This window comes from Haplochromis burtoni, unplaced genomic scaffold (genome assembly GCF_018398535.1).
Source record: "Haplochromis burtoni strain Fernald_Lab_line unplaced genomic scaffold, NCSU_Asbu1 Contig_20, whole genome shotgun sequence".
In the NCBI taxonomy this organism is placed as follows: Eukaryota; Metazoa; Chordata; class Actinopteri; order Cichliformes; family Cichlidae; genus Haplochromis; species Haplochromis burtoni.
The window spans coordinates 3,951,079-3,976,354 of NW_024582381.1; the positions used below are offsets into that span (position 1 = coordinate 3,951,079).

Below are 25,276 nucleotides of genomic sequence, written 5' to 3' on the forward strand. Positions count from 1 at the left end.
GTGATAGTGAGGCAAGCGAACTAACCGATCAAAGATCGAACAAAAAATGTCAAAAAAGAAGTGATGGAAACTGAACTAATCACACTGCGGAGTAATGTTATTTCTGAACGTGTTTAATATTCAGGAGTGAAATGTGTCGTTGGTGCTCATTTGTACTTCAGTGCTGCTCTGTGTGTGCATGTGGGTGGGTGGGTGGTTAAATGTGCCTGTGGAGTTTTTATTCCAGAATAGAATAAGTAGCGGAAAGCGAGTTTATAATGCCAGAAATGTCACCACCTCAATTGTAATCATTAATTCGCTGAAATTAATCATCAACTCTATCAGTGCCCTGCAGGTCCACTGTGCAGAAATATGGTCCTTTTGTCATGTAAAAAAAAGAAAAGGAAAGGAAAAAAATTTGACTTTTACTTTGATCAGATGCAGTCAAGGACAGAATCCATGGTCCAAGGTTTTCAATTCCTCTTTGATCTGCCTGCCCTTTGTTCCATTGCTGCATTATCTCCTTCCTTAACTCAGCCATTTGAGAGGCCAAATTAAACCGGGTGTGTTTAGGTGTGCAGTTTAAAACTCTGTGTCTGCCAAACTTCCTTGGGCTCCGGCTTTAGAGCCAGCTTAGTCTAATGGACTGTGAGATCTGCTTTTGACTCAGAACAAGCTCTTTCGCCCGAGCAAAAACACTAATCAGACTTGTTTACTTGAATGATTTATGTAGCATGAAAAACTTGAATTCCCATGCTCATAAATGTTACACGGTTGAAAAGGCAAATATTGTTTCACTGTTGCACACACAAAAGGAGAAGGTTTAGATAAGTGAGGCAGTAAGTAGTAGAAGTGACTAAGTGCACTTATTGCACCATCTTGTGAATGAAGCAAGTGTTGCATGTCATTAAAGGTCCGACAACAATAGGCTTGTCACACTGGTGGAGAGAAAAAATATCTCATGCATAAGCCACGTTTCATAAAACATGTGCAATCACAAATATTTGTATATGCTCATATAGTTGCTCGGTTATGAATAACTTGTCACAAACTGACAAGAGCTAGCAGCTGATATTTATTTGCATTGGCATCACTCTCGTATCCCCGAAGGGACACCGTATATTAAATTGATGATTCATGTCAAGAGATAGTAGATCCTGCTTCTCCTTTCCGGAAGTTTCATCAACCCCAACATGTGGCTCCAATCCAGTAGATATCATTTCCCCCGAGTCGCCGGGAAAGAAAAACAACCAAGCAGGTGTCTTGGTTATGATGAATACTAAATAAAAGGTAGGCCAGGGAACTGTGCTGGCGTTTCTTCAGTGGCAATTGGGTGGGAGTGTTTGTGCTCTGGAGTGGGTGCCAGAGTCTGAGAGAGGCAGAGTGGCGTGAGATTGAGCGCTTCGGAAATTAAATCATGTGTTAATGACAGAGTTACCTAATTAAACCTGAATATCTAAATGACTGCAGAAAAACAAAGTCGACAGTTAGACAAATGCCTAAGGCGGGACTGTGTGTCGGTGCGGCGCTCAGAGCAGGCTTCTCCTCGGCTTTATCAATTTATAACACACAGGAATGACTGATCCGAGCTGTGGGCAATATGAGGTGAAGTGGAAAAGTAAAGCACACTCGGCTCATGTATAGTGGGCAGTATGGTCCTTTTCCATCTCGAGAGCACCATTACACTTCACGTTCAGTATGACTATGCTCTACTCCTCTATTCTGAGCTGTGCCCTCGAGCTTTGCTGTGAAATATAAAGCCTAGAATTTGTAATTCTCCGGAGGTCAAAAAATAAACACATTGCTTAAGCAGAGGTGCGGTTAAGGTGTGACGAGGAAGACGCTAAGTGACTCGGACGACTTTTGCAGGACACCTCGAACTTGTTCCTAGGAGCTTAAACATGTCGTGACTTAAATGGCATCAATTAGGCTGACCCATTTTAACAGTGATACATTTCAAATAGTGATAATTGTTCCCAGGAAAGCACAATTAATAGGTCCTATTTGACTTTTAAGGACAAGAATTATCTGTTTTTGTAGGACCCAGGCACAAGCTCTAGCTGCAGGAAATGATTCATAATTACGTGTAAAGACTGATTAGGGACCTGTCTCACTGTGGTGATCCAGATGAATTATCTCCCATTATGACAGTACTTTCTAATCACATTTATAAAACAAGGTCTTTATGGGTCCATGGCTGTGATGTTAGGGCAGACTGTACTCACAGGAAGCTTTCATGTCTCTGAGAGTGCTGGATGTTGTGGACTGCTCTGTTTGCGAGTTGCTGTATTGTGCTGGAGAGCCTGTCCATTTTCAACCGCTTTTTCAAGAGCATCCCTCACCGCTCCATTAGCTGAGTATGCTTGGATATGTGGAGAATTGCAGAGTGGGGTGAGTGGAGGGGTGGCGGGGAGGTGGCTGAATGCGTAGCTCCGGCTTAGGTGCTCAACTAATTTTTGATGCTCTGTCAGAGGCAACCAGAAAGAGGAGGGCAGCAAAGAAAGAGAAGAGATTAGTCAGAACTCCTACACTAATAACTGAAACAAGCCCCGCAGGTTTGCATCACAGTTCATCATTTTAATCTATGTTCTTTAGTCAGAGTGAAGGGCAAAAGATGCAGGCAAACTACTTAAAATGATCAAGTAAGATCATTAGTTTATAACGTAAACCGGCCTCGGTGTTTGCGAACACAGCGTGTAATCTGAAACCCCTCAAATTCCTTTTATCAAACATTCATTTGCATTTCTTTACAGAACTTGTCACATTTATAAAACATTCTATTCTACCCAACCACGGAGTAAGCCCAACCATGATGACTGAGCAGTGTTTACCTCACTTGAATGGCTGTATTAAACTACCATTGAGATCTCAGCACTCAGTTGTGTAATGAAGGTTGGAATTGATACACAATAACTGTAATGTGTTGAATTGCAAGCGAGCGCGGTGTCTCTGGTGGCGCGTTTACAGACCGACATTGCGATGGAGGTTAATGATGCAAAACTTGTGCGTTTCACATACCACAGCACTGTTTGGGCTTCATGTCTGAGCTCTGCCTGTGTTTAGTCAAGCTGTGATTCCCTCATATATAACTGAAAGGGGGGTTATGATGGGGCCAGATTTGTATTTACCCCCAATGGTTGAATGTAGAGATCTTAAAGCGCTGACCCTCGATAAAAGTAATCCGTCTGACATTTGATTGAGGATTATATATGAATTATACAGCTTAACCACGGCGCATGAGAAGAAGAAAGGTCTAGCAGTGAGTTCTTATCACTCCATGTCAGTTTTTCCACAAATCACTATCATTTTTCTTTCCTAATCTTGAGCTAAAATATGTTTAGAATTTCTGCAGCCTTGATGTTAGCCTTGCTCGCGGCTTCTGAAGTCTCTTTTAGGCTGTGCCGCAGTCATGAGAAGGTACTCCCATCACATGGGCTGCATTTCTAAAGGAAATTGTTTGTTGGGTTTTGGATTAATTAGAAAATACAGTGAGATAAAACTTGATGTCCATGTCAGTGCCATGTGTTGAAATTGCAATAACTGACAAGGAATCATATTAAATACTGCATACTGTCATAAACACTATTGTGCATTTTTAAGCCAGCCGTTGTTTCTTTATATGTTTCTAGGAAACTAAGAAAATAGGTGCTGCAAATTACTGTGAAAAACATGTGGAAATGCAGTTTATGTTTCTGCAATTCTAGCAAGCTTGAAAGTCAGTATTGGTATGATCATCTTTATTCGTCAACACATCCTGAACTCTCTTTGCTTTTCCTGTAATTTCTTTAAGTAGTTCTCAGGAATAGTTCTCCAGGCTTGTTGAAGGACATTCAAAGCTCTCGGTAGCCTTTTGGTTTGTCTTCTGGCCCACAGTGATCAATAATGCTGAGGTCCAAGCTCTGTGGAGGCCAGTCCACGACTGACACTGCTCCATTGTGTTTTTTTCTATCCTGGTATCTTTTTGTATTGTAGGGTCTTTAATACCTTGCAATATAAAGTGCATTTAAGCAACTGCTGTAGTGATTTGGTGCTATAGAAATAAAAATTGAATTGAATTATTGCTTATGCAGTGCATTTGAATCAAACCTGTGCCAATCCAGATGCTATTGGGTGGTGGATTAAAATCTGTCTGTTGACTCTTATTGTTGTACGTCTGTCTTAACCTCATCTGTAGATCCTAATGATGATGATGATGAAACATTTCTAATTGTCAGTCCAGTTCTTGTGTAACTCAGTCTTTTCTCCCCGTTTCCCTTCCTTAAGCTTGCATTCGTGACAGTCACCCTTCCACTGCGATCATTTCAGGCTTTGGTGAACGATAGATGGATCAACTGAAGGGCCAGATGTGTTTCTCGGGTCCTGTGTCAGGTCTTTGCTGCATTTTATGTCTGTTTCTTAAGGACGTGGCTTTCAGATAGTGTTCATGTGCTGTGGACAGTATTTAGGCCTGCTACTTGTTCCACTGTCTTGTTCAGTTTCCTGTTTTTGTGGTGTTTTTTTTTAACTATTTATTTGTTTTTATGGCAGGGTTTTAGTAACAAAGTACCTAAAGATAAGAAAGAACTGCTTTTTAAATTCTAAGTTGTCTGTTATCTGTTGACAAAATACTGGTTTATCCATTGTCAGAGCTGCCTTTTTTATAGTTGAATGATTCACAGGTACGTGTTGAGTGACTTAACGAAAAAATAAAAAGATTCCTTTGAAAATAGTCACAGAGGAGGACCTGGGTGAAAATGAGTGAAAAAGCAGACAATTTCCAAAGAAAAACTTTGAAAGACCTTTGGAGAGCCTCAAAAGCTACTGCTCAAGAGCAGTTAAAAATGACAAGTCTGCCTCTTTGGAAGCAAACTACACTTTTGCACAGTATTGTTATTGCTCTCGTAACTGGCTGCACTATAGTGAAAAGTCTTTTGGGGCAATCATGATGAACTCTGGGAAATTGTACAACTGCATCAAGAAGTATTTGGAAGAGCAAACAGGTGCTGCAGAGCATCTCGTTGAATTTTAGTGTGGGGACGAATTTCAGCAGGTTGTAGTTTTGTCCGTTATTGAATTAAACCAACACCAGAAAAGATCAAGACAACAGATTTTTCTTCCACTGTTCTTACCTGTGAATTGCTTCCCTTTTCTCCCTTTTGGGGGGGGAAATACAGAAAGCATACCAAAAAAATCCTTTTGTGTCACATAAGTGATTTTTTTTTTTTCCCGAGCAGTGCAAGACGGCAGGTGAAGGGTAGAGCTGAAAACTGCTTATACAAGTGATAAAGCTCTTTTTCTCTACCTCTGAGTCGTTTAAAAGTAGATCACATACAATTTAAAGATATGTCACTACCCTTTACTGTTCTTTTCCATGCAGTCTGGTGGTGAGGGCTCCGTCTGTAGTGAGAGTGGGAGACGAAAGCAGTTAGTTCATAGAGAAAAGTTTTGTGTAGGAAGTCCAAAAGGAACAAATGGGATGCTGCAAAAATGTGGTAGCTGGCTTTGTGCCCTGCACTTAAAGGCTATGTTCACTCTGTAAATTGTGTTTTATTTTTTTGAAGACTCATTCCTCACATTCTTCTTTGCTCTTCTGTGTTCAGAAGGAGCCTTGAGAATAAGACATTGCATTTTTAGTCTGCCTTCTGATGGCTGTTTACAACAACAGCTTTAAAAGAGCTGAGTGGTCGCCACAAAGGCTTTTTAAAATGGCTACGTGACTTTAGCCTTTGACCATTAAAACACATCGCAGCGTTTGTAAGAAGGTGATAAAATGTGAACCGTTTGTTGTTGTTGTGCTGCACCAACATGTAACTTGTGTTGGTTGAAATAAATGTTGTTTTTCATCCTCTCATTTTGTAATTAGACTGAAAATCATTGAAATAAGATTTCATATTCAGCTTAAACTAAAATTATCCTTGATCCCTTAGTCCCTTCTGTACTTCTCTTTACAGGTCGAGAAACAGATTAAACATATAACATTTTAAGCTGTAGATAGACGTTTACATACACTCATTATATAGAAAGAAGCTCAGATTTATACATAGAAACCCCACTAAACCTTGGTTGAATGTCTTTTAGCAAGTTCCATCTCAACCAGAGACTTTTGGTAGCCATTAACAACCATCCATCCATCCATCCATTCACTTCCGCTTATCCTTTTTCAGGGTCGCGGGGGGCGCTGGAGCCTATCCCAGCTGTCATAGGGCGAGAGGCGGGGTACACCCTGGACCCTGGTATTTTTCTGGTTGGATATTAGAATGCTTTTTAGGTATAATTCATTCAAATCGTTTGATTTTTGTGGCACAGATCCAGTTTTTAAGTGTAGTCCACAAGTTTTCAGTAGGCTACAGGTCGGGCCTTTGGTGAAGGCCATTCAAGACGTTTAATGTTCACCAGCTTTATCCACTCCAGAACCAGTTTTGATGTGTGTTTGGGATTATTGTTCTACTGGAAAACCCAATTGCAGCTAAAATTCAACAGTCTATCTGTTGATTTGAGGTGCAGTTTAATTTAAGGGGTGGTTCTCCTTCTTTGTTATTGCATCCACTTTGTACAATGTATCAGTAGCAATGAGAAACAGAGCATGATGCTATCACCGCAATTCTTGACCGTTTGGTTTCAAAGCCTGAACTTTACTCCTCCAAAAATACCTCTTGTCATTGTGGCCAAATAGCTCAATGTCTTTCTCATCTGACCATAAAATCTTTCTTCAGAGGTAATTTGGTTTGTCCATGTTGGCAAACGCGGACAAATCTGAGTCAGTCTTGAAGGTTTTGGAGCTGGTGGCTATTTCTTGGTTGACACTTCCTCAGCTCGATGTAAAACTCTCTTCTCTGTGGACAGTGACACTGGTGTTCCAACAGTTTCCACTTCATGGCAGGCTTGAGCCTTGGTTGTTACGGAATATCATAATCAATTTCCTCTCATCTGAGGGTGACACTTGGGGTCTTGACAAAGTGATGACACAGCTGAATAACTTATACTTACATCTAACAGACCTTCTCAACTTCTCCTTGGAATTTTAAAAGAGTTCCTTTGACTCGCATTGTTCTGAGAATTGATCAATCAAATCAGTGCAGTCAAACAAATCCTTTTTATACTGGCAAAGAGAAACTCCTAATTGTAGTGAATTGTGATAACTAATGAGAATTTAACGTTTAACTGAGTGTACGTGTATATTTGAGCCTATATGGATTTTAAAAAATCCTAAATAAATTGTATTTTTTCCATTATAGATGTATTCTGTATAATTATTCTACCCTAGAAAAACAACCGTTCAATGAAATCCTTGAACTCCCCAAATTACTGTGACGTTCATACACACGATATATTTAAATGTCTGATCACAATTTTAGAACTATAGATGAAAATACATGAAAATATACACTGAATATACACTAAATAGGAGGATGAAAGAGAGAGACTTTTGCAGTGAACTGCCAGCCCTGTTGCATATACCATTTTTCCTGAAAAAACATTTTGAAATATCATGTAAATATTCAGTTTATGCCACACTGTGATCCAAGTCTTTCTGCTGGGAAGTTGTAATGAAGCCATTAAATCAAGGATCGCTCTGTCTCAACCTTAAGCCTTCATGTGCCAGCCTTAATGGTTTTCAACTGCCAATCAGCGCTCTGGCATATTCTACCACCCTGCGTAAATGAATTCAAATCCTCCTTCCTCGTACTCAGAGAGCCACCCGATGACACGCAGCCTGCCTGGAAATGGATGTCCTCTGGAGAAGCACTGAAGTGACTCCTGTGGGTTATTTAAAAGGAAAAGTTGGGACTGTCAGATCACAGTCATAAAGAGGGTGTTTAAGGGTTTAGCCCACCAGGGCTTATGAATTACATGGTAAGGGGTTGGTCTCTTAATGCATTTAGCATGGAGAGACGGAGACAGAAACAAGGCACTCTAGACGGAAGAAAAACACTGGCAAAAGACACATAATGAATTGACATTTAAAGCAGATGCATTGTAATTGGTGAGATACAGGATAAGCAAATGACATGATGACGGGAATCTTTCCAAACCATGTTGCAACTTCCTCTTAATGCATTTGTACTTTTAGTGCTTAATCTATTCAAGTTGAGACAACTTTTTTTATTTATGTTGCCAAGAGAAACAGATTTGTGTCAAAGCCTTTATGGTGTGAACATAAGACAAAAATCCACCTTTAACAGAAAACATCGCTCCTGTACTGGATGGACAATAGATGTTACATATATAGCCAGAGATAGTCAATGCAGAGGGTAAATATAGGGATAGGACGCCATATTCTTCCTGCTGTCTTTGTACTATTGATGTGTTCTCGTGCGCACAGCAGGCTCCACTTAATAGCTTTATTAAATTTTGCACAGAGACTCAGAAATGAGCCATTACTAATGTTCTGTGATGCTTTTCATGTCCGGGTTTGTGACCTCAATAAACACAATGCAACATGTATGGATAATTTCATTTATTTACTTTTGATCACAAATGTGGGATGAAGACATTAAAACGTGTATTTTTCAAGTACATTAGGTGACATCACTAAATGTCTTAACTTTATGCTTAAAGTTTGCTTAAGTATGAGGTTTTTGTGCCTCAAGGAAGAATATAGCTCGCTTTACTCAGTTGGTAATTCATCTCTGAATAGTCCAACTACTATACAAAGAAACAAGTTTAGGTTTCTCGCAGACATAACTGACAGGATAATGCAGAAACTGAGCACATGTTTTGATCAATTTTTCATTACCATCTAAAACACTGTCACATAGGTGATGTTGTTTTAGATATTTTGAACAATGCTGCATTGAGTGCTGCAAAATTTAGCTCCTGAGCTACTCAGAGGAATACAAGGCTTCTTTTCATCTGGTTTGTAACTACAATGCCGCTGCACTGTTTCAGCTTGTCAACAGCAGTGCCAGGTCCCCACTTGGGATTTGCCCAAGTCAGTCCTGTTACCTTTACTAAATTTGGTGCAAGATTTAACAAGAGAAAAATGCTCCATCAATCACGTTGTGGATGCAGGAAGAGGAGATGGAGAAGGAGAGGGGAGGGAGAGGGGGTAGGTGGGAACTGAGAAATAAACCAGTGGAAGCTCTGCCAACATCCATTTCCTGGGTGAGATGATGGGAAAACTTTCTCATATTCTCTGGGGGATATCATTTGTGAACACACGGCGTCCTCCAGAGCCTGAAGTTTTAGAGCGTAACCCAGGCACTTGGTCTGGGTGTTTTGAGCATTTCTGAAGTGAAATCCTCCTTTGCCTCTGTTGCTTGCTCCATCAGATAAAGACTGCCAGTCGAGGCTTAAGTGTGTCAATGAACCCAGGTGGGGGCGGGGAATCAATGATAAGTGCAGCTTACCTCCTCAGCCGCACCGCACCAGCCAAACAGAGATTAAACCATTTCAGCCTAATAGCACATGTCAGTCAAAAGTCACACTTGAATACTTGAACCGTCTCTCCCACGGGCCTCCGCCCACACTTTGCCACGTCCCATTATCTAATCACACCAGCTGAGAAGATGCTGCAATTTACAAAAATGCATATTGGCTGTTAGAACTAACAGAGAAACCGTTTATACCACAACAGAGCGTGAGCCGAGATCTGTAATTGTCCAAAAATTGTCTGACTCCTCAACCAAGATGCACTTTAAAGGTAACTATTTGAAATTCATTCAAAAAAGCACACACACACACACAGACACTCAGTGCAAACTAGCATGTACAAAGAGCCAGATCAAAGGCCCCGAGGCCTATTACTGCATAAAATATAGCTGTCCGTCTAAACAGCTTTTGTAAACACTACTCATTTCTTGCTCTAATCACTGTTGTGGACATTGCAAAATTGCCAACTGTTCCAGCGAATTACTTGACTGAACCCCACAACCATGGCTTTGATTTGTTGTTCAACCATCTCAAATGTGGGTACACCCTGTGGTCTGTAAATGAGAGCTTGTGTTGTTCCGTCAGTGTCCCTTATTTAGACATCACAGCACTCATTAGGTGGATCAAGCTGATATCAAAGTCAGATCACAGGCATTCTATGTTTTTGTGCATGCAGGGACCGTCACTGTCTCTTTAATGATATGTCTGCTGTCTGCTCAGCTCAATTGTTATTTCACTGTCATTTCTCCAGTGCCTTGTCTGTTGACCTCTCCTGCCATGTGATTTCCTAAGCTTGAATACTTTCATCACTGTCCTCTTTTATTTGATGTTTGGACAAAACGAATCCAACAGATTATTTTTCGGCACTCTGAGTGGGGGAAAAAATGGGTGTTTTTCAGCTGGGAAAGCTGTAGTCTGAGAATTTTTTTAGGGATCTGCATACACAGCAAAGCTATATTACAAGTGCTGTTTGAATCCATCATTATTTCTTCATGAAACATTGAGTTCACACAAGTAGACAGAGACAGGCCTCTCATTTTTAGCTTGTGGTCTCCAGTTTTACTGGATGAAATGACAGCTGTGGTGAACATTTTCATCAGCTGCAGCGAGCTGGCTAATTTAAGAGCAGCTGCATGAGTTGGTAGGAAATACTGCTTTTAAATATTTCTAGCTGGCTTATTTTTTTAAAAACAGGTCACTTTAAAGGATTCTCCCGTTATTTGTTGCATACACGAATAACAGGTTTAGTGCAAAACAACCAAAGACTGTATATAAAGATGGATGTAGCCAAACTTTATGTTAGCGAGCGGTTTGTGGTGGTTAGAAGCCTTGAGTTTCCATCTGAATCTTTTAAAACCAAAAGATGTCATTAACGGAAAAACCGAAATTTGAATGTATTTTTGTATAACTGAGTGCTGAATTAGTGAGGCGTAGATCTAAATGAGAACCCAAAGACACTGAATGCTCGTAAGGTAACAGTTTATATGCCACAAGGTTGCCAAATCCTTAAGCATACCTTGCTTTACTCTAAATGAGACTTAAAAGTATATAATGATGAACCAAATTAAATTTAAAAAAAAGATGTATTAAAATCATAAATGAAAATCTGATGAATCCACCTCCTTCTAGCTATTAAAAAAATGCAACTTTGAGCTACTTCTACACTGGCTTCAGTTGTAATAAGTAGCTTATTAACCCTTCACATGTCATGCTTTCACTGTATGGTAATTCTAAAAGAGCGCTTTATATAGCATGTCTCAGTCACCCATTCATACAAGCTCTCTTTTTACGCTTAAGAACTTCACATACATTCACACATTTAGATGAGCACATTTGAAGCACCTCAAAGTTCAGTATCTTGCCCAAGGATACTTTGGCATGCGGAGCAGTAAAGTCAATTTTTCATTTTTGACTCAGGCCAGGAGTTAATATCTATATTAAATTTTCAACCACAGATCTATTTAGACTGTGGTTCAGATTTTTGAAGAAAAACTTTTATGAACACACATTCTCATTATGCCTAACATATGAAAATATAACATTTAAATATATTTTATTGCAAGTGAAACTGGGAGGAACTGTTGGGATTTATTATATAACTTTTAAAACCATTAAACACTGTCCTCACTGCTGTACTTAAAAATCCGTATAGCTACCATCTATAATTATCAATATTAATTCAACATTTATTAACACATAGAACACGTAGAACACACTATCCCATGTAGTTTAATCTCCCTTAACTCAGAATAAATTGATTATTATTGTTGTATTATTTATAGTTTTCTGTTGCATTGTGGGTGCTTCTGCTTGCACATGTAGGTGCAAATGTTATGTCATGTTCTTGTATTTCTATAGCACTTTTCTAGCCTTACTAACCACTCAAAGCACTTTTAAATAGAAGTCACACTTTAACCATACATTCATACAGCTATACACTTGAAGCACTTTATCTGCCTCACATCCACGGTCAATTTTGAAGCACCAGTTAACCTAACATGCATGTCTATGGACTGTGTGAGTAAGCCAGACTGCCCAGCAGACATCTACACACACACGCAGGCATGACGTGTACAATTTCACAGTTTCAAGATTCCCTAAAACCAATCGTTTTCCTTGATTTGACCTACACTGGTGGATCTAAAATCCATCTGAATGGATACAACATCAGTTTAAAAAGATCAGTGTGAAGTTTTACAATATTTAATTTTGTGTATTTTGGGCCACTTGATGAAAAGCCGTTGAGATTTGACATTCAGAATATATGTACGTAGGGTTAAGTGAAAAGGTGCGATCAGACTGAATGTACCAAATATCACAAGTATCACTACCTTGGGTAGGATTAGTCTTGGTTTCTTACGTTTACCATTTTTATTTATATAGATAAATGTTCCGTATCTTTTTTTTTTCTTTGCCTTGGAAACGGCAAAAATTAGCCATCCTCAGCTCTCTTGACAGTTTCCCTCTGGCTATCGAACTAGAGCTTGACATCCTCTAGTTGAACGTGAGAAGAAATCCAAAGCTGGACACCTGCCATACCTGGTGACAGGGTTTAAGCTATGATTGTATCATCATTGTTCAGATGAAGGACTCAGTTTTTCAAGCAATAAACTGCCTTTAGAATCAATCCTTAATCTGTGTCTGTGAAAGACTTACAATCCTGGATATTGGTGGTGCTGCTACAGGACCATTTTCTTTGCATGTGGATCACGGATTGTGCCTTTAAAACAAGCTTCAGATAACAGTTAAATGACTGGTAAGAATTATATTTTCCATAGTGCAGCAGTTTAGATGAGAGGTATAAACAAAGAGATGATGTGTTCCCTACTGAGACAGCTCCCCTGATAGGTGGTGGTGTGATATCTTACTTAAAGCAGCCTCTCTCTTATTGTCTTTTGTTTTCTTTTGAAGAGAGATTAAAGAATCTCTTATGCCATTTGATATTTCAGTGGGATGGTGCTACTACTGAGCAGCATTGTGCAGGTTTTGTGTGGTGGGTGTTGGAAATTGATTCAAATACTGCTTATCAAAATCCGCGAGGGACTGAGCCGTTCACTGCATCCAGAGGTTTGTGGGTAATATACAGCGACTTGTCCAGGCAGAGATGCGGCTTGTTTATTTTTTGCTCCATATCTCTGATTTAATTTCAGTGCGCCTGTATGAGCGCGTCACGTGCGGCATCTGGACTTTGTCACGCTTATGGTGATGTTCATGATATCAATCTGTTCTCTCCCAGGTGTACACCAGATATGGGAAATGCTACACTTTTAATGGCAACAAGACTACATCCAGGAAAACCAAGCAGGGTGGAATGGGAAATGGGCTGGAGATCATGTTGGATATTCAGCAGGATGAGTATCTGCCAATCTGGAGAGAGACAAGTAAGCTTCAGAACTATTTGTCTATTGTAATCCTATCCTGTGCAATGCTGTGACATACCCTCTGCTGCAGTTTAAATCAATAACCGCCTGCATCTATTTGTCTTGGTCATGTACTGTAAATAATGCATTTCCTGTTTGTTTTGCTCCACCTGCAAATGTGATTTGTAAAAGGGAATTCCTAAACACAGTACACTTCCTTTGATTTGTGTATGCATTGTACTTGTCATATAAAATTAATCCCTACGGGCCTATTTTTTAAACATGACTGATAAATGATTTGCGGTTAACATCAAACCGAGCCCTAGCTGTCAGATGAGGCAGCCATCTGAAATTCCCTTGTATTTTCTCTTTGCAACGATCCGTGCTCCATTTCATCCTGATGAGAAGATGAGACATCCCTGGAGGCCGGCATCCGTGTTCAGATCCACAGTCAGGACGAGCCTCCTTACATCCACCAGCTGGGCTTCGGTGTCTCTCCGGGCTTCCAGACCTTTGTTTCCTGTCAGGAGCAGAGGGTAGGTCGTCTTCATCTTAGCGCACCATCCCTGCCCCTGCTGACCCGCTACCACCACCCACCACCAGATTACTGTTCTCCCAGCAACCCCGGTGGCTCAGACTGGGTCTAATAAATCTTTGTGTGCTTAGCTGACCTACCTGCCCCAGCCCTGGGGGAACTGCCGCTCCACCAGCAAAGAGAAGTTCCCAGGATACGACACATACAGCATCAGTGCCTGTCGCCTGCTCTGTGAGACCAACGAGGTCCTACGAGTGTGCAAATGCAGAATGGTGCACATGCCCGGTAAGATCAGCCCCTACATTATCTTTACACAGAGCGGCACATGTTTCAGGGGGGAAAGAGGATTGTGTGCATCATTTCAAATGGACACACAATAGTAATTCATTCTCTGACATGTTGTATAAGGTGCCAAACTGTGAACCGTAATGACTAAATGTATGATTGGAACTTAAAATAGTCATTCCAGGTCATGAAATGGCACACGACAACAATATGCGGAGGAAAAAATACTAATCAGAGTTGGTATTTTCAAGTATTTCCTTCTGTTTTTAAAATTGTTCGCCTTGTTGACCTGCTGTAATTGAAAAGCCAGTCTGCCCAGTATTTGCCTGAGATTTGATGAACCATTGTGCAAAACAAGTCATAATTTTTGGCCCACTTGAATCACTCCAGCATAGATATAATTTGGACTGCCACATGCCTGACCTTGATGCTTGATATCTGGAGTGGTATGCTCTTCTCTGCTGCCAGCACTTTGGCTACAGGCACATCAGACTAAAGTCTCAATGAGGTTTGGATACTTTTGCTCATCTATCTCCATCTGTCCTGGAATTGTTCTGTTGTCCTCCCACAGCCATTATTAATTATTATGATTGATTATTATTACTGGTATTGGTCCTGTTTGGTTTCTACTGGTAGGTTGCTTACAAACTGCCCTTAGTAGCCTACTGCTGCTTGTATTGAATTATTTGGTTATTTACTTACATCATGACATATTGCCTAAGGAGCACATATCTCATTTAAACTCGGTCTTGACTTTAATGAAGCACAAATTAAAATAAAGCTCTGTTATTTTTGTGTATGATTTTGTCTCTTTATTTTATCAACATTAAAGAAAAGAGAAAAAATTCCTGAATGTGTATGTCACTCAGAAATAGCTGAATTTAGAACTACTGTTAGTGTTTTAAGCCAATAACAAGAATCTAAAGCCAAGTTAAGTTATCTGCATAACTACATAGTTCCATAGTGCAATTTTCTTTGCTTCTTTGCAATTTTTCTTTTCTCTGTTAAGCACCCCTATACATCAATTGCAGACAGCTTCTGTTGAATGGGATTAATAGGAAGTGGCCAAAGTTAGCAGTTCATCTTGTAATTAGTTGTTTCACACAACACTTTGGCACTGGAGGGAAAGCAGACCATGAATGGATGTACAAAACCTACAAATTTTTGAGACATGATGTAAAAATAGGTCTATCAGGAAACCGAGAACACTGGTTAGTAATATGTCACCATTTGAGCAGTTTTCCTCCCAGTGTGAGGATATGTCATAGAGTTGAGTACCAGAAACACAAAATGAGCTCTCTGGACTTTTTCAGAGTGTGCGTCATCATGGCTAAAGAGCAGGAAGTCACAGAGCTGAGTCACTGGATGCTGGCTGTTTGATGTGTCTAGCAAGTAGGCATGCTGAGAGTGGTCACATTTAAAGTTAAGACAAGAAACTTATCATGTATTCTTTTTCATTTCCACTTTTGCATTGAGTGCAGCTGACATTCAGAAACCGATTAAATAAACAAGTATGAGACAGCTGATTCGAGGCCGATCTGATTCATCACATTTTTTGACAGAGCGATGCTGTGGTTATCAGCCTACACATTTACATAGCAGTCACACATTTTAATCTTGGATTTGCAGACTGAAATGGCAAGACCAAAGCGGTGGTCTGATCTCGGAGAGATTGCATGCCTTAAAGGAACTTGCTATGTCATGATTTGGGAGGAACCTGGTTATAATTGTTCCAGAAACATTTGCATTTGCATTTGCATACACTCTGTACTCTGAAAACCCAGCAGATGAGAAATCCACAGAAAAAAAAGTGCCTACAGAAAACTGTAATATACTTGGATAACACTGTGAGAAAACAGCTTTTTCAATTATTTATTGGATGCAATATTCTCCTGTTGGAATAGTAAGCATAGAAGCTATGTTAGGACACTTGCAGGGTCTTTTTTTCATTTGTTTTTCTGTTTTTTACACTTTTTCTATTAAGAATTTTCAGTAGGATTTCAATCAGGTCTTTTTAAAACTTTAAACCTTAAACACTATGAGTTTCCCAGCTCCTGAGGCAGTAAAATAACCCCCAAATCAAAACATTTCCACTACCATGCTTCACAGCTGGTATGAGGTTCTGACCTCTTTTGGTCTGTGCTAAAAACGTCTGCTGTCTCTGCGGCCAAGCAGCTCTATCTTTGAATCGTTTCTCTGCCACACAGGCCTGTTATTTGCTTATATGTTCATTGACAAAAGCCTTTTCCTGGCAAACCCCCCAGATTCTCAGATTCATTTCAGGTTTAATTTGTGGAATATGCGGTTGTAGACGCATGCACTGACACTAGCAGCTGCAAGAGCTCCCTTTAATGACGTTTTGCGGTTCTTAGACAGTCCTGGATAAATCGTTTGAAATCTCCACAGTTTGGTGCACATTGGAATTTCAAATGCTGCACTCAGCAGCATTTTTTTTCCAAAGGCCTCGGAGAGCTCTTTAGATCTTGGCATGATGACACTACACACATCATTGGCAAAGACAACACCTGGCTGTCAGTGTCAGAGGTTTAAATAAGACAGGTTGTACCTGTCACTCTCTGAGGTGTATCTAATCTTTGGCACCAAATCTGGAGCCCCTAATTTCTGCTGTAATAAATGCAGCACGTGTTTACTTTTCTCACGTGGCTATTTTATTAATTTTAATAAATAATTAAAATGGGAATTAATATGCATTATATCGCCCTTTGTAATGTTAAATGTTTGGCCATCCAAATATGTAAAAAAGCAAAGAATATCCACATGAATTCTACTTTTTTTAAACTGCCAGAATAGCCCATATATGCAATTTAATGAATGACAACAGCAAAAGGGAAATCTTTAAATCAGTGAACAGGAAGGACAGAGCAGAGGTGGTTAGAAAAACCAGCAGAATCACATTGCTTTCTGTGGTGATGTATCACATCAGATATGATATTTATTATGTCAGAAATAATAAATGTGGAAGCTTTTCCAGGCCATTTGCTCTCAGAAGAGGCAGATGAGAGCTTTGCAAAGGTAGCGGCTAGCTCGCATTAGTTCACTGCACTTATCAATAATGAATAACATTTATTGTTGCTTATTAAATTTAATTCTGGGGTTGCTGGTTCAAAACTCATAAGGGAAGCTGAGGCGGTCCAGTGAACACACCCTGCTGTATCACTGAAAAATAAACAAACATGGCCACCATCTGTTGCATTTTGAGGTGGTCAAGTCGTGGCCAATTTTAAACCTCACGACTTTTGAACTGTGAACCGTAGAAGCAAAATTGTGTTTTTCTTGGATCTGTGTTAATATTTTAGTCTTTCAGTCTACTTCTATATTTAGAGGACCTCCCAAAAAAGCTATTAAGTTGTTCTTGATGTGACGACAGGACTGCTTTTGCTTTCAAAGTCAGAACGTCTGAAAAAGTAAAATACACAAGGCAGTTAAAAGGATAATGTTTAATAATGAATAATATTTAATGATGTTTTTTGATATTTCTGCTCCTGGAAAAGAGGCATATCTGTGAAAGTGTGTAAAAACACACTCCTCAGATCATCAGATGTAATTTTGCTTCCTGTCAATGAACATTTCTTAGCGTCTGGGAAGGAGAATTCCACAAAACATTAACCCCATGAACATTTCACAGACAGACAAACACACCTCTGCTAATTAATTGTGCTGCTGATGAATACCTGTCATTAATGGCCTGGGTAGCATGTTTTTCTGCCAGGAAGTGACTCATTGATTGGTTTTTAAAGACTTTCTAAATATGCCTCGCGGGTGGAGCCAGCATGCTCCATTTCTCAGTGCAATCAAGGACAGACTTCCAAGATGGCCCAGACTCCGTGGATGGAAGTCATCCTTTGTGTGCCTGCCTTCATTTGGAGATGAATGATAAGCTGTGGAGTGTTGTTCACAGCCACGCTTCCTCATTGCAGCAGACACGGGTCACTGATCATTTTGTTTCTGATTGATCAGACTCATTTTCTGTTCTCCTTTGCAGGAACCGCAGATATCTGCCCTCCCAGTAAAATCAACTGTGTTGACAAAGCGCTTGGTAAGAAACAATCTCCCTTCATTTCTTTTCTCATTATAATAGACTCCCCCGAAGGGAAATGGAAACACAATCAGTAAATATGATAAGGATTTTTTTTCCCCCTGTATTACAAATACCTGGAGGTAGACTGGGTTTTAAAATGACTTTTCCTCATTGTGATTTAGTCACTTTAGAGCTTGATGACTGTTCTGCTTCCATTGTTGAACTCTTAATATGAAAACCCCTTCATTCCTGCATATCTGGACCCCTCAGCCTTGCCCCTGCAGCAGATACTGAACCTTGATTTCAAAGTAAGAGTATTCCAGTAAAAGAAAGGCTTTTTTTTTTATTGCCATAGTGGACATAAGTACAATTATCATGTATCAGCCAAATAAGCCAGAAATTTAATTAAGTCTCTCTCACCGAACTCATACCCAGCTTAAAACATGGCTGAATGAAATTGTAGATATAGCTTGCAAGAATGGACCATATTCATGGGGGTCATATTCCTGAATCAGACAGTGCTAATAGATTCAGCCCCCATGAAAGGTAATACATTAAGATGTAATTTATATATTTATATTATAAAGATGTTTTGTTCCCACATCAGACAAATGATGTATGCCACCATGCTCCTGCATACAAATAACCTAATTGTTTAAGTTATAAAATTCATAAATCATCAAATTATAATTATGCTTTCAGTGCCTCCCGTACCCGTTTTTGTCTGGACTGAATGCATTTACAATTTAAAGAGACAGGCTGGGAAAAGCTATTTACTCTCCTGCATGCACTGTGATGCTTTAAAGTCAGGACTATAAAAATGTATTTGCCAGTGTGCGAGCATTTCATACCTGCATGTTAATTAGGCCTAATGTAGCCCTTCTTCACCATTTATTCTCTAAGTGGATATTGCCACGGGATTACTGGAAACACCATTACTATAGTCACTGTCTCTTATGTAATTTGATTAGACTAACAGATAGTTTTGTTAAGATGTTTAGACAATAAGTCATGTGAAAATGGCCAGCTGCCATCTTCTCTTGGCAAAATTAATTTCAAGTGGACTGAGGCAAAGTGGAAAAATTGTTCCGTGATTATAAGAATCAAAACTTGAAATTCTGTTTCGGTAAACATGGAAACTCCATCCTGCTTAGCTTTAAACATGTAGCTCTGATAGCACGGGGGTGCTTTAGCGCCTATGGAGTTGGCAGCTTGAGCATTTGGAAAGGTACCGTCAATACTGAAAGTTAAATAAGACTTTAAAGCAACATGTGCTCCCAATCAGATGATTTCTTGCACCTTTCAGCAAGGATGGTAAACATGACTTTGTGTCAACTTTATAGAGACATGTTGCTTCAATCAAATTTAGAATGAGCTAATATTTCATTTAAAATGGTAAATTTTCTCTTTTTAAACGTCTCAAATGTCTTCTGTGTTCTACTGTGAATAAAATATAGGTTTATGAGATTTTCAAATCATTGTGTTCTGTATTTATTTACATTTTATACAGTGTCCCAACTTTTGGGGTGTTATGTTGTAAAAGCTATGATGCCTTCTGTCTGTCTTCCCACAGACAAGAGCAGCTTCTAAATTTCTCTGACTGGTCAGTAAGACTAATAAAGTGCAATGTTATTGCGAGTCTGAGCAGTCTGACACCACGCCTAAAATTCAGAGTGTGACTAAAACAGTGTGTAAACACAATGGCAGAATCATGCTAATATTTTTTTTCATCAGATTTAGAAATCCATGCATATGCAGCATCCACATTTAATAATCTCGGCTATTGTGGATTTTTATGCACATGCACGAGCCTCATTTCCACTCCTATCTTTATCCATGGAGAGGATGTGGGCACGCCCTTATTTCCTCATTGTATACAAATTTGCACCTGAAATTATTAGATGTTTGAATTAAGCCGGCAGCTAATGGGGAGCTCACATGTACCAGCGTGAAACTGAGACGCTCACCGGAGGAGAGGAAATGGAAATCTCAGTTCTGGAATCACAGACACACGACCAGGGAAAGGGATAAAAAAGGAAGGAAAAAAGCGAGCAAGAACAAATGTATGGATGCTCTTAGCTCTGTAAATTCAGAGTAAAAGGACCCTGGCAGAGGGCGAGGAGCAGGACGAGCACACTTGTAGCTGTTATATATAATAATATCTATAAAATACTAGATACATTTATAATAATAATGAAACAAAATACATTTGATTTAAAAAAAAAGAAAAAAGAACGCTAGATGAAATCTGTGGGGTTTTTTATACTACAGTGTGAAATACACGTGACGTCCACAGATTTTTATGCACATTCTTCCAGTTTACACATCAGCACTTCAATGGATGCCTTTTGTACATGCATCTTTTTTTTACATCCAGCCTCAATAAACCATTATGTACGATCTGGGCTTTTCACAGTGACATCACTGGAATGAATTGTACTAATGGCTTTTTTTCCTCCCACATAGCTGGTAGTTTTCAGTATTTACTTACACAAAAAGGCAAAAAGTTAATTGAATTAACTGTAACTTTGTATCAGTGTTCACAAACCACCAACAAGCTGCAAAATATCATCTTCTTCTTCAGTCGGATGCTCCCTTCTGTCACACCAACTGTCTGCAGCTTCTCTGTTGTCTTCCTCTTTTCCTCCTCCTCTTGCTCCATCTTCAGCATCCTTTGTCCATTATATCCACTATCCCTCCTCTGCACATGCTCAAACCATCTCAGCCTTGCCTCTCTAACAGTGTCAGTTGGGAGAAATATTAGCAAAGAGAAGTTTGCATGGCACGGGATTAATATGATTAAACTATGCTTAGTAGTGGCACAAAGTGTTGCTCTACCCAGTAAAGCATAAAAACAAGCCTATTCATCCATATCAGCCAGTATATACAAGTATATGTTGTACTGCATTAGCACACAAGTGCGCTTAGTCTTACTGAGTGTAACAATTTGACTCTGGCAAAACAAAACTGCACAAATGAATCAAATAGTGATTTATAAAGCAAGAACAAAGCTGTACATAATGATAGTTACCACCTGGTATCTGTGTTGCGGATCTCTTTTCTGAGGTGAAGTGAAACTGACCCAGTCTGTGTCTATTAAACAGCACCACTGCCATTTTGTGTTGCAGCACAGCTACAGAAGAATAGCGGGGACATCTGTCCATGTGAGACGCCCTGTAATCTCACCCGCTACGGTAAAGAGCTCTCCATGGTCAAAATCCCCAGCAAGGGCTCAGCTCGCTATCTCTCCAGGAAATACGACAAGTCGGAGGACTACATCAGGTACGGCAGGGAACCTTCAGCAGGACCTAACACACTTATGAGCAGTGATGTGGTGCTCAGTGCTATGGCCATAAACAATGACCTCCAGCCTGCAATCACTGACAGACCCACACCCATAAAAATAAACAAAACTCAATTATATTTTGTACAGTATTATAAAACTGCTCGTCGTGCAGTAGTGTGTAGATGTATGAGCATCTTCCTTTTTATTTAATCTGACAATGTGAAATATTTATTGTAGTATAAGATTCTAAGTTTCTGTGTCTGTATGTTAAAGACTAAAGGTGACCTCGGCTGCTTTTTGGTTTTTCTCTCATGTACAGTTATGATTTAAAAGAAAGAAAGAAAGAAAGAAAGAAAGAAAGAAAGAAAGAAGACCCTCTGTCAGTTCTTTTACATATCAGGACATAATAAAAATCATCTGGTTCTTAACTGGCCTTAAAATTAGATAAATAACACTCATATGAACAACAACACTTTGGATATCCGGATATTATATTATTATTATTATTATTATTATTATTTTGATAATATCCTGATGTATAAAATCTTTGAATTGACAAACCTTAAATATATAAATTTTCCAAAAATGTATGTATTGTTACAATTGTTAGAGTTTTTTAAACATGGCTAGAGTTTGAAGCAATGGCGTCAGTGTATTTGCCTGTAATCACTCACATTCAGACAGTTACTTTGGGGTCTTTATGATGTCAATAAGAGCCAATGTCCATAAAACAGACATCCCAGTTCCTCTGCTCTGCCTGTGAGACCAGCCGCTGTCCCAACCTTTAGTTTTGGAAGGGCAGCCAATCGATCAAATCAAAACACGGAGCTGTGAATAAACATGTTTAGTCTCTGTTCCGCAGTATCTTATATAGATCATTTGCTAATATTTAAATTCTAAGTAATTCATTGCAGTTCCTCTCAGTGCCTAATTGTTGGGGATGTGTAGAAAGTAAACATGGCTAAACGAATGCGCGTATGATGCCTCACTACATTTAATATTACCAGCTTTTCTAAATCCGCAGACATCGGGGAAGTGGCAGTGACTAAGCATGCCGTCAGCGCACATTCAGCTCGTCTCAGTTAAACCCTGTAACACCTCATTATCTCGCAAGCGCTGGTTAGATCTGTGTAAAGCGCTGAAGGCCTGGCAGTTAACAGTGAGCATAAAGATGACTTGATGTTTTTCTTCTTTTTTTTTAAACTACGTTATATTTCTACCAGTGAATTTCACTGTTCTCTATGGTATTCACACTGTTTTTCCAGAGACAACTTCCTGGTCTTAGATATCTTCTTCGAAGCTCTGAACTATGAAACGATTGAGCAGAAGAAGGCATACGATGTTGCAGGTTTATTGGGTAAGTAATTTCTGCCTCTTTTTTCCTCTATTTTCAGAATATGAAATGCTCTCGCTGGAGCCGAGTGAAAGCTGTTTTTATTGCAGTGCTGCTTAGTTTTCATTATCATTAGCAGAAAATGGGAGCAGATTGGGTATTGTGTCCGCTGGGCCTCTCCTTCACTACTTAAGTCCTTTCTTTTCAGGTGACATTGGTGGACAGATGGGTTTATTCATCGGAGCCAGCATCCTGACAGTCTTAGAAATACTGGATTATATCTATGAGGTACAATGTGCATGCAAGTCCGCACATATCAGCCAATCACAATATGAAACCAGACCTGCGGTAGCTGCGGTATAATTAGCGATAATTAACAGTTATTGTCCCGCTGGTTTTCAGAAACCAACCAACAGTCACTATTTATAAAACACATTAGTGCTTCATTGTTGCCTGTAATTGTCATCCTTTTTTTTCATTTCCAAATGTAACCACTGAGCATGTCAGTATGTTCTTCTGAGACAAAATCACCTGAAATTTTAAGGAGAGGCCTTGCAGTGCGAATCTTATCACTTATTATGCATGTGAGAAGTTTTATTTGATTCCCAGGCAGGAGAAACTAATATCCGCTCAGGTCGGTGCTGAGGACATGGTACTAACGCTGATCATGAAATGAACTCCTGCCTCATCTGTATCCCCTTTAAGCTTCACACCCAGCTGCCTGCTGACTGCCAAACATGTATGAATAAAGCAAAATCAGAGGCAGGGATTGTAATGCAGACGTCATGTCAGATGAACCTTTCACACCGCTGCGTGTCTTGTCTCATTCCTTCATCTGTTCTCTTTCACCCTGCCTGCCGCTGTGGTCTCGGTGAAACCAGGTGATCAAGCACCGGCTACAGCGTCTGGTGAGGCCGCAGAAAGAGGAGAAGAAGAACAAGCAGCAGGCCAGCACTGTTGCAACAGTGGGTCTAGAGGAAATGAAAGCAAAGGTACAGCACATGGTGCAATGTAACAAATGATGCTTACAGTGGTTTCATGCCGAGTGTACAACTTCTCCTGCAGCACTGGAACTGCATTAGAAAACAACAAAAGAGTGCGTAAGGGAGAAGCAAATTAATATTTCCCCCCCCACTCCTAAAACAATAAAGAGTGTAATGTTCCTAATTAGTCCTAACCACTGCGCAAAGCACATCCTCCCCCCAGAGTTCATATTAGCTCTTGCACAACTTTATTTGTAAGTTGCTCATTTCTGTGTGAACAATGGGCTTCTTATCAGACTATGACTGTGTCTTACGTCCACGCTGCATGCCATGACAAACTGTGTCAGACGTTGACTAATATCGTATTTTGTTGTTGAGGTCAGTGGTACAAGCAGTTGTGAAACGGTTATAAATACAAGCAAAAATGCCACCGCATTAAAATCCATTAACAACTTACAGAAAATGAATCAACGCTGGCCTGGTGGAGATATTAGACATCTTACATACAGCTCTGAAAGTACTTTAAATTGGAGCTATTGTGTTTTCCTTTCCTTTTTCTGTAATATTTATACTGTTACAGCAAGAGATGCTGATGTTAATCATGCACCAGTAATCCCTGTGATCCATAACCTTAGGCTTCAGTCGGCTCTTAACACCCAGTTCCTGACAGTTTTTAACTCCTCAGCTGTAAAAGGATGATGGGGTATTGTCAGCACCCTGCCAGGCGGACAGGCGGTAGGGCTGCCTGGACTCCCAAGTTTGTGAATGTGATAACTCCAGAACGAGGCAACGTATGATTTTGATACCATACGTGCATCTACTATAAATCTCGGGCGAGTGCAAGTTTCAGTAACTTTGAAATTAAGATCAAGGTCAGAGATCAACTTTTCTGAAAATCAACCAGGATTTTCAAGTTTACACCATAGTAGCACTGGCAACCACCTGTACTTTTTTACCCTACTTTTAGAGCTTTATCACTTCAGTGAGAGGGGATATTCCTAATATGGTCATCTCAGGGACACAGCTCTGGCTGTTCAAACCTCATGGTTGCGATGGGCAGCACGTAAGAAGAAAGTTGGGTTAAAGAGAAGGTGGCCTTTGAAGAAAGAAGAGGTAAAACAGCTTGTTTCAGGCTGCGGATGATGTGAATGACTGCATCAAGGCCCCAGTATAAAGTATAGCAAAAAAAATTATGGACGTGGAAATGAGCATAATAAAACCCCCTTAACCTAAAGCTTTCCTTATGTGATGAGAAAGGCTAATCGCAGGACACAGAAAGCAAGTAAGGGTCAAGAAAATTGACCCAAAGCGGGAAGAAGTTCAAGGGCATTTTTGACAACTTGTAGGTTAACATCAGGCAGGTATGCTAGAGTGACTGACATGTGCAGCTAAAACAAAAAGACTAAGAAAAACTAACAAGAATGAAACAAGAAGGTGGGTAAGCATGGCACCGTACATCAGACACAAGAGAATCTTATGATCTGACTAGCAGCAAGTATTTCCCAGGGATAAGGGGCTTTTCCTTTAAATCAAAGGGAGTGCAGAATTATTAGGCAAATGAGTATTTTGTCCACATCATCCTCTTCATGCATGTTGTCTTACTCCAAGCTGTATAGGCTCGAAAG

General features: G+C 39.8%; 1 protein-coding gene across 1 annotated transcript in view; it reads left to right on the forward strand.

The window, feature by feature from the left end:
• asic4a (acid-sensing (proton-gated) ion channel family member 4a) overlaps positions 1–25,276 on the forward strand; it is a 93,761-nt gene that overhangs the window by 66,064 nt on the left and 2,421 nt on the right. Inside the window, exons 2-9 of the mRNA XM_005919323.3 lie at positions 13,067–13,211; positions 13,599–13,726; positions 13,857–14,010; positions 18,014–18,067; positions 21,178–21,331; positions 22,601–22,692; positions 22,877–22,956; positions 23,550–23,660. Coding sequence (XP_005919385.1) covers positions 13,067–13,211; positions 13,599–13,726; positions 13,857–14,010; positions 18,014–18,067; positions 21,178–21,331; positions 22,601–22,692; positions 22,877–22,956; positions 23,550–23,660 — 918 coding nt within the window. The remainder of the gene's footprint in view (positions 1–13,066; positions 13,212–13,598; positions 13,727–13,856; positions 14,011–18,013; positions 18,068–21,177; positions 21,332–22,600; positions 22,693–22,876; positions 22,957–23,549; positions 23,661–25,276) is intronic.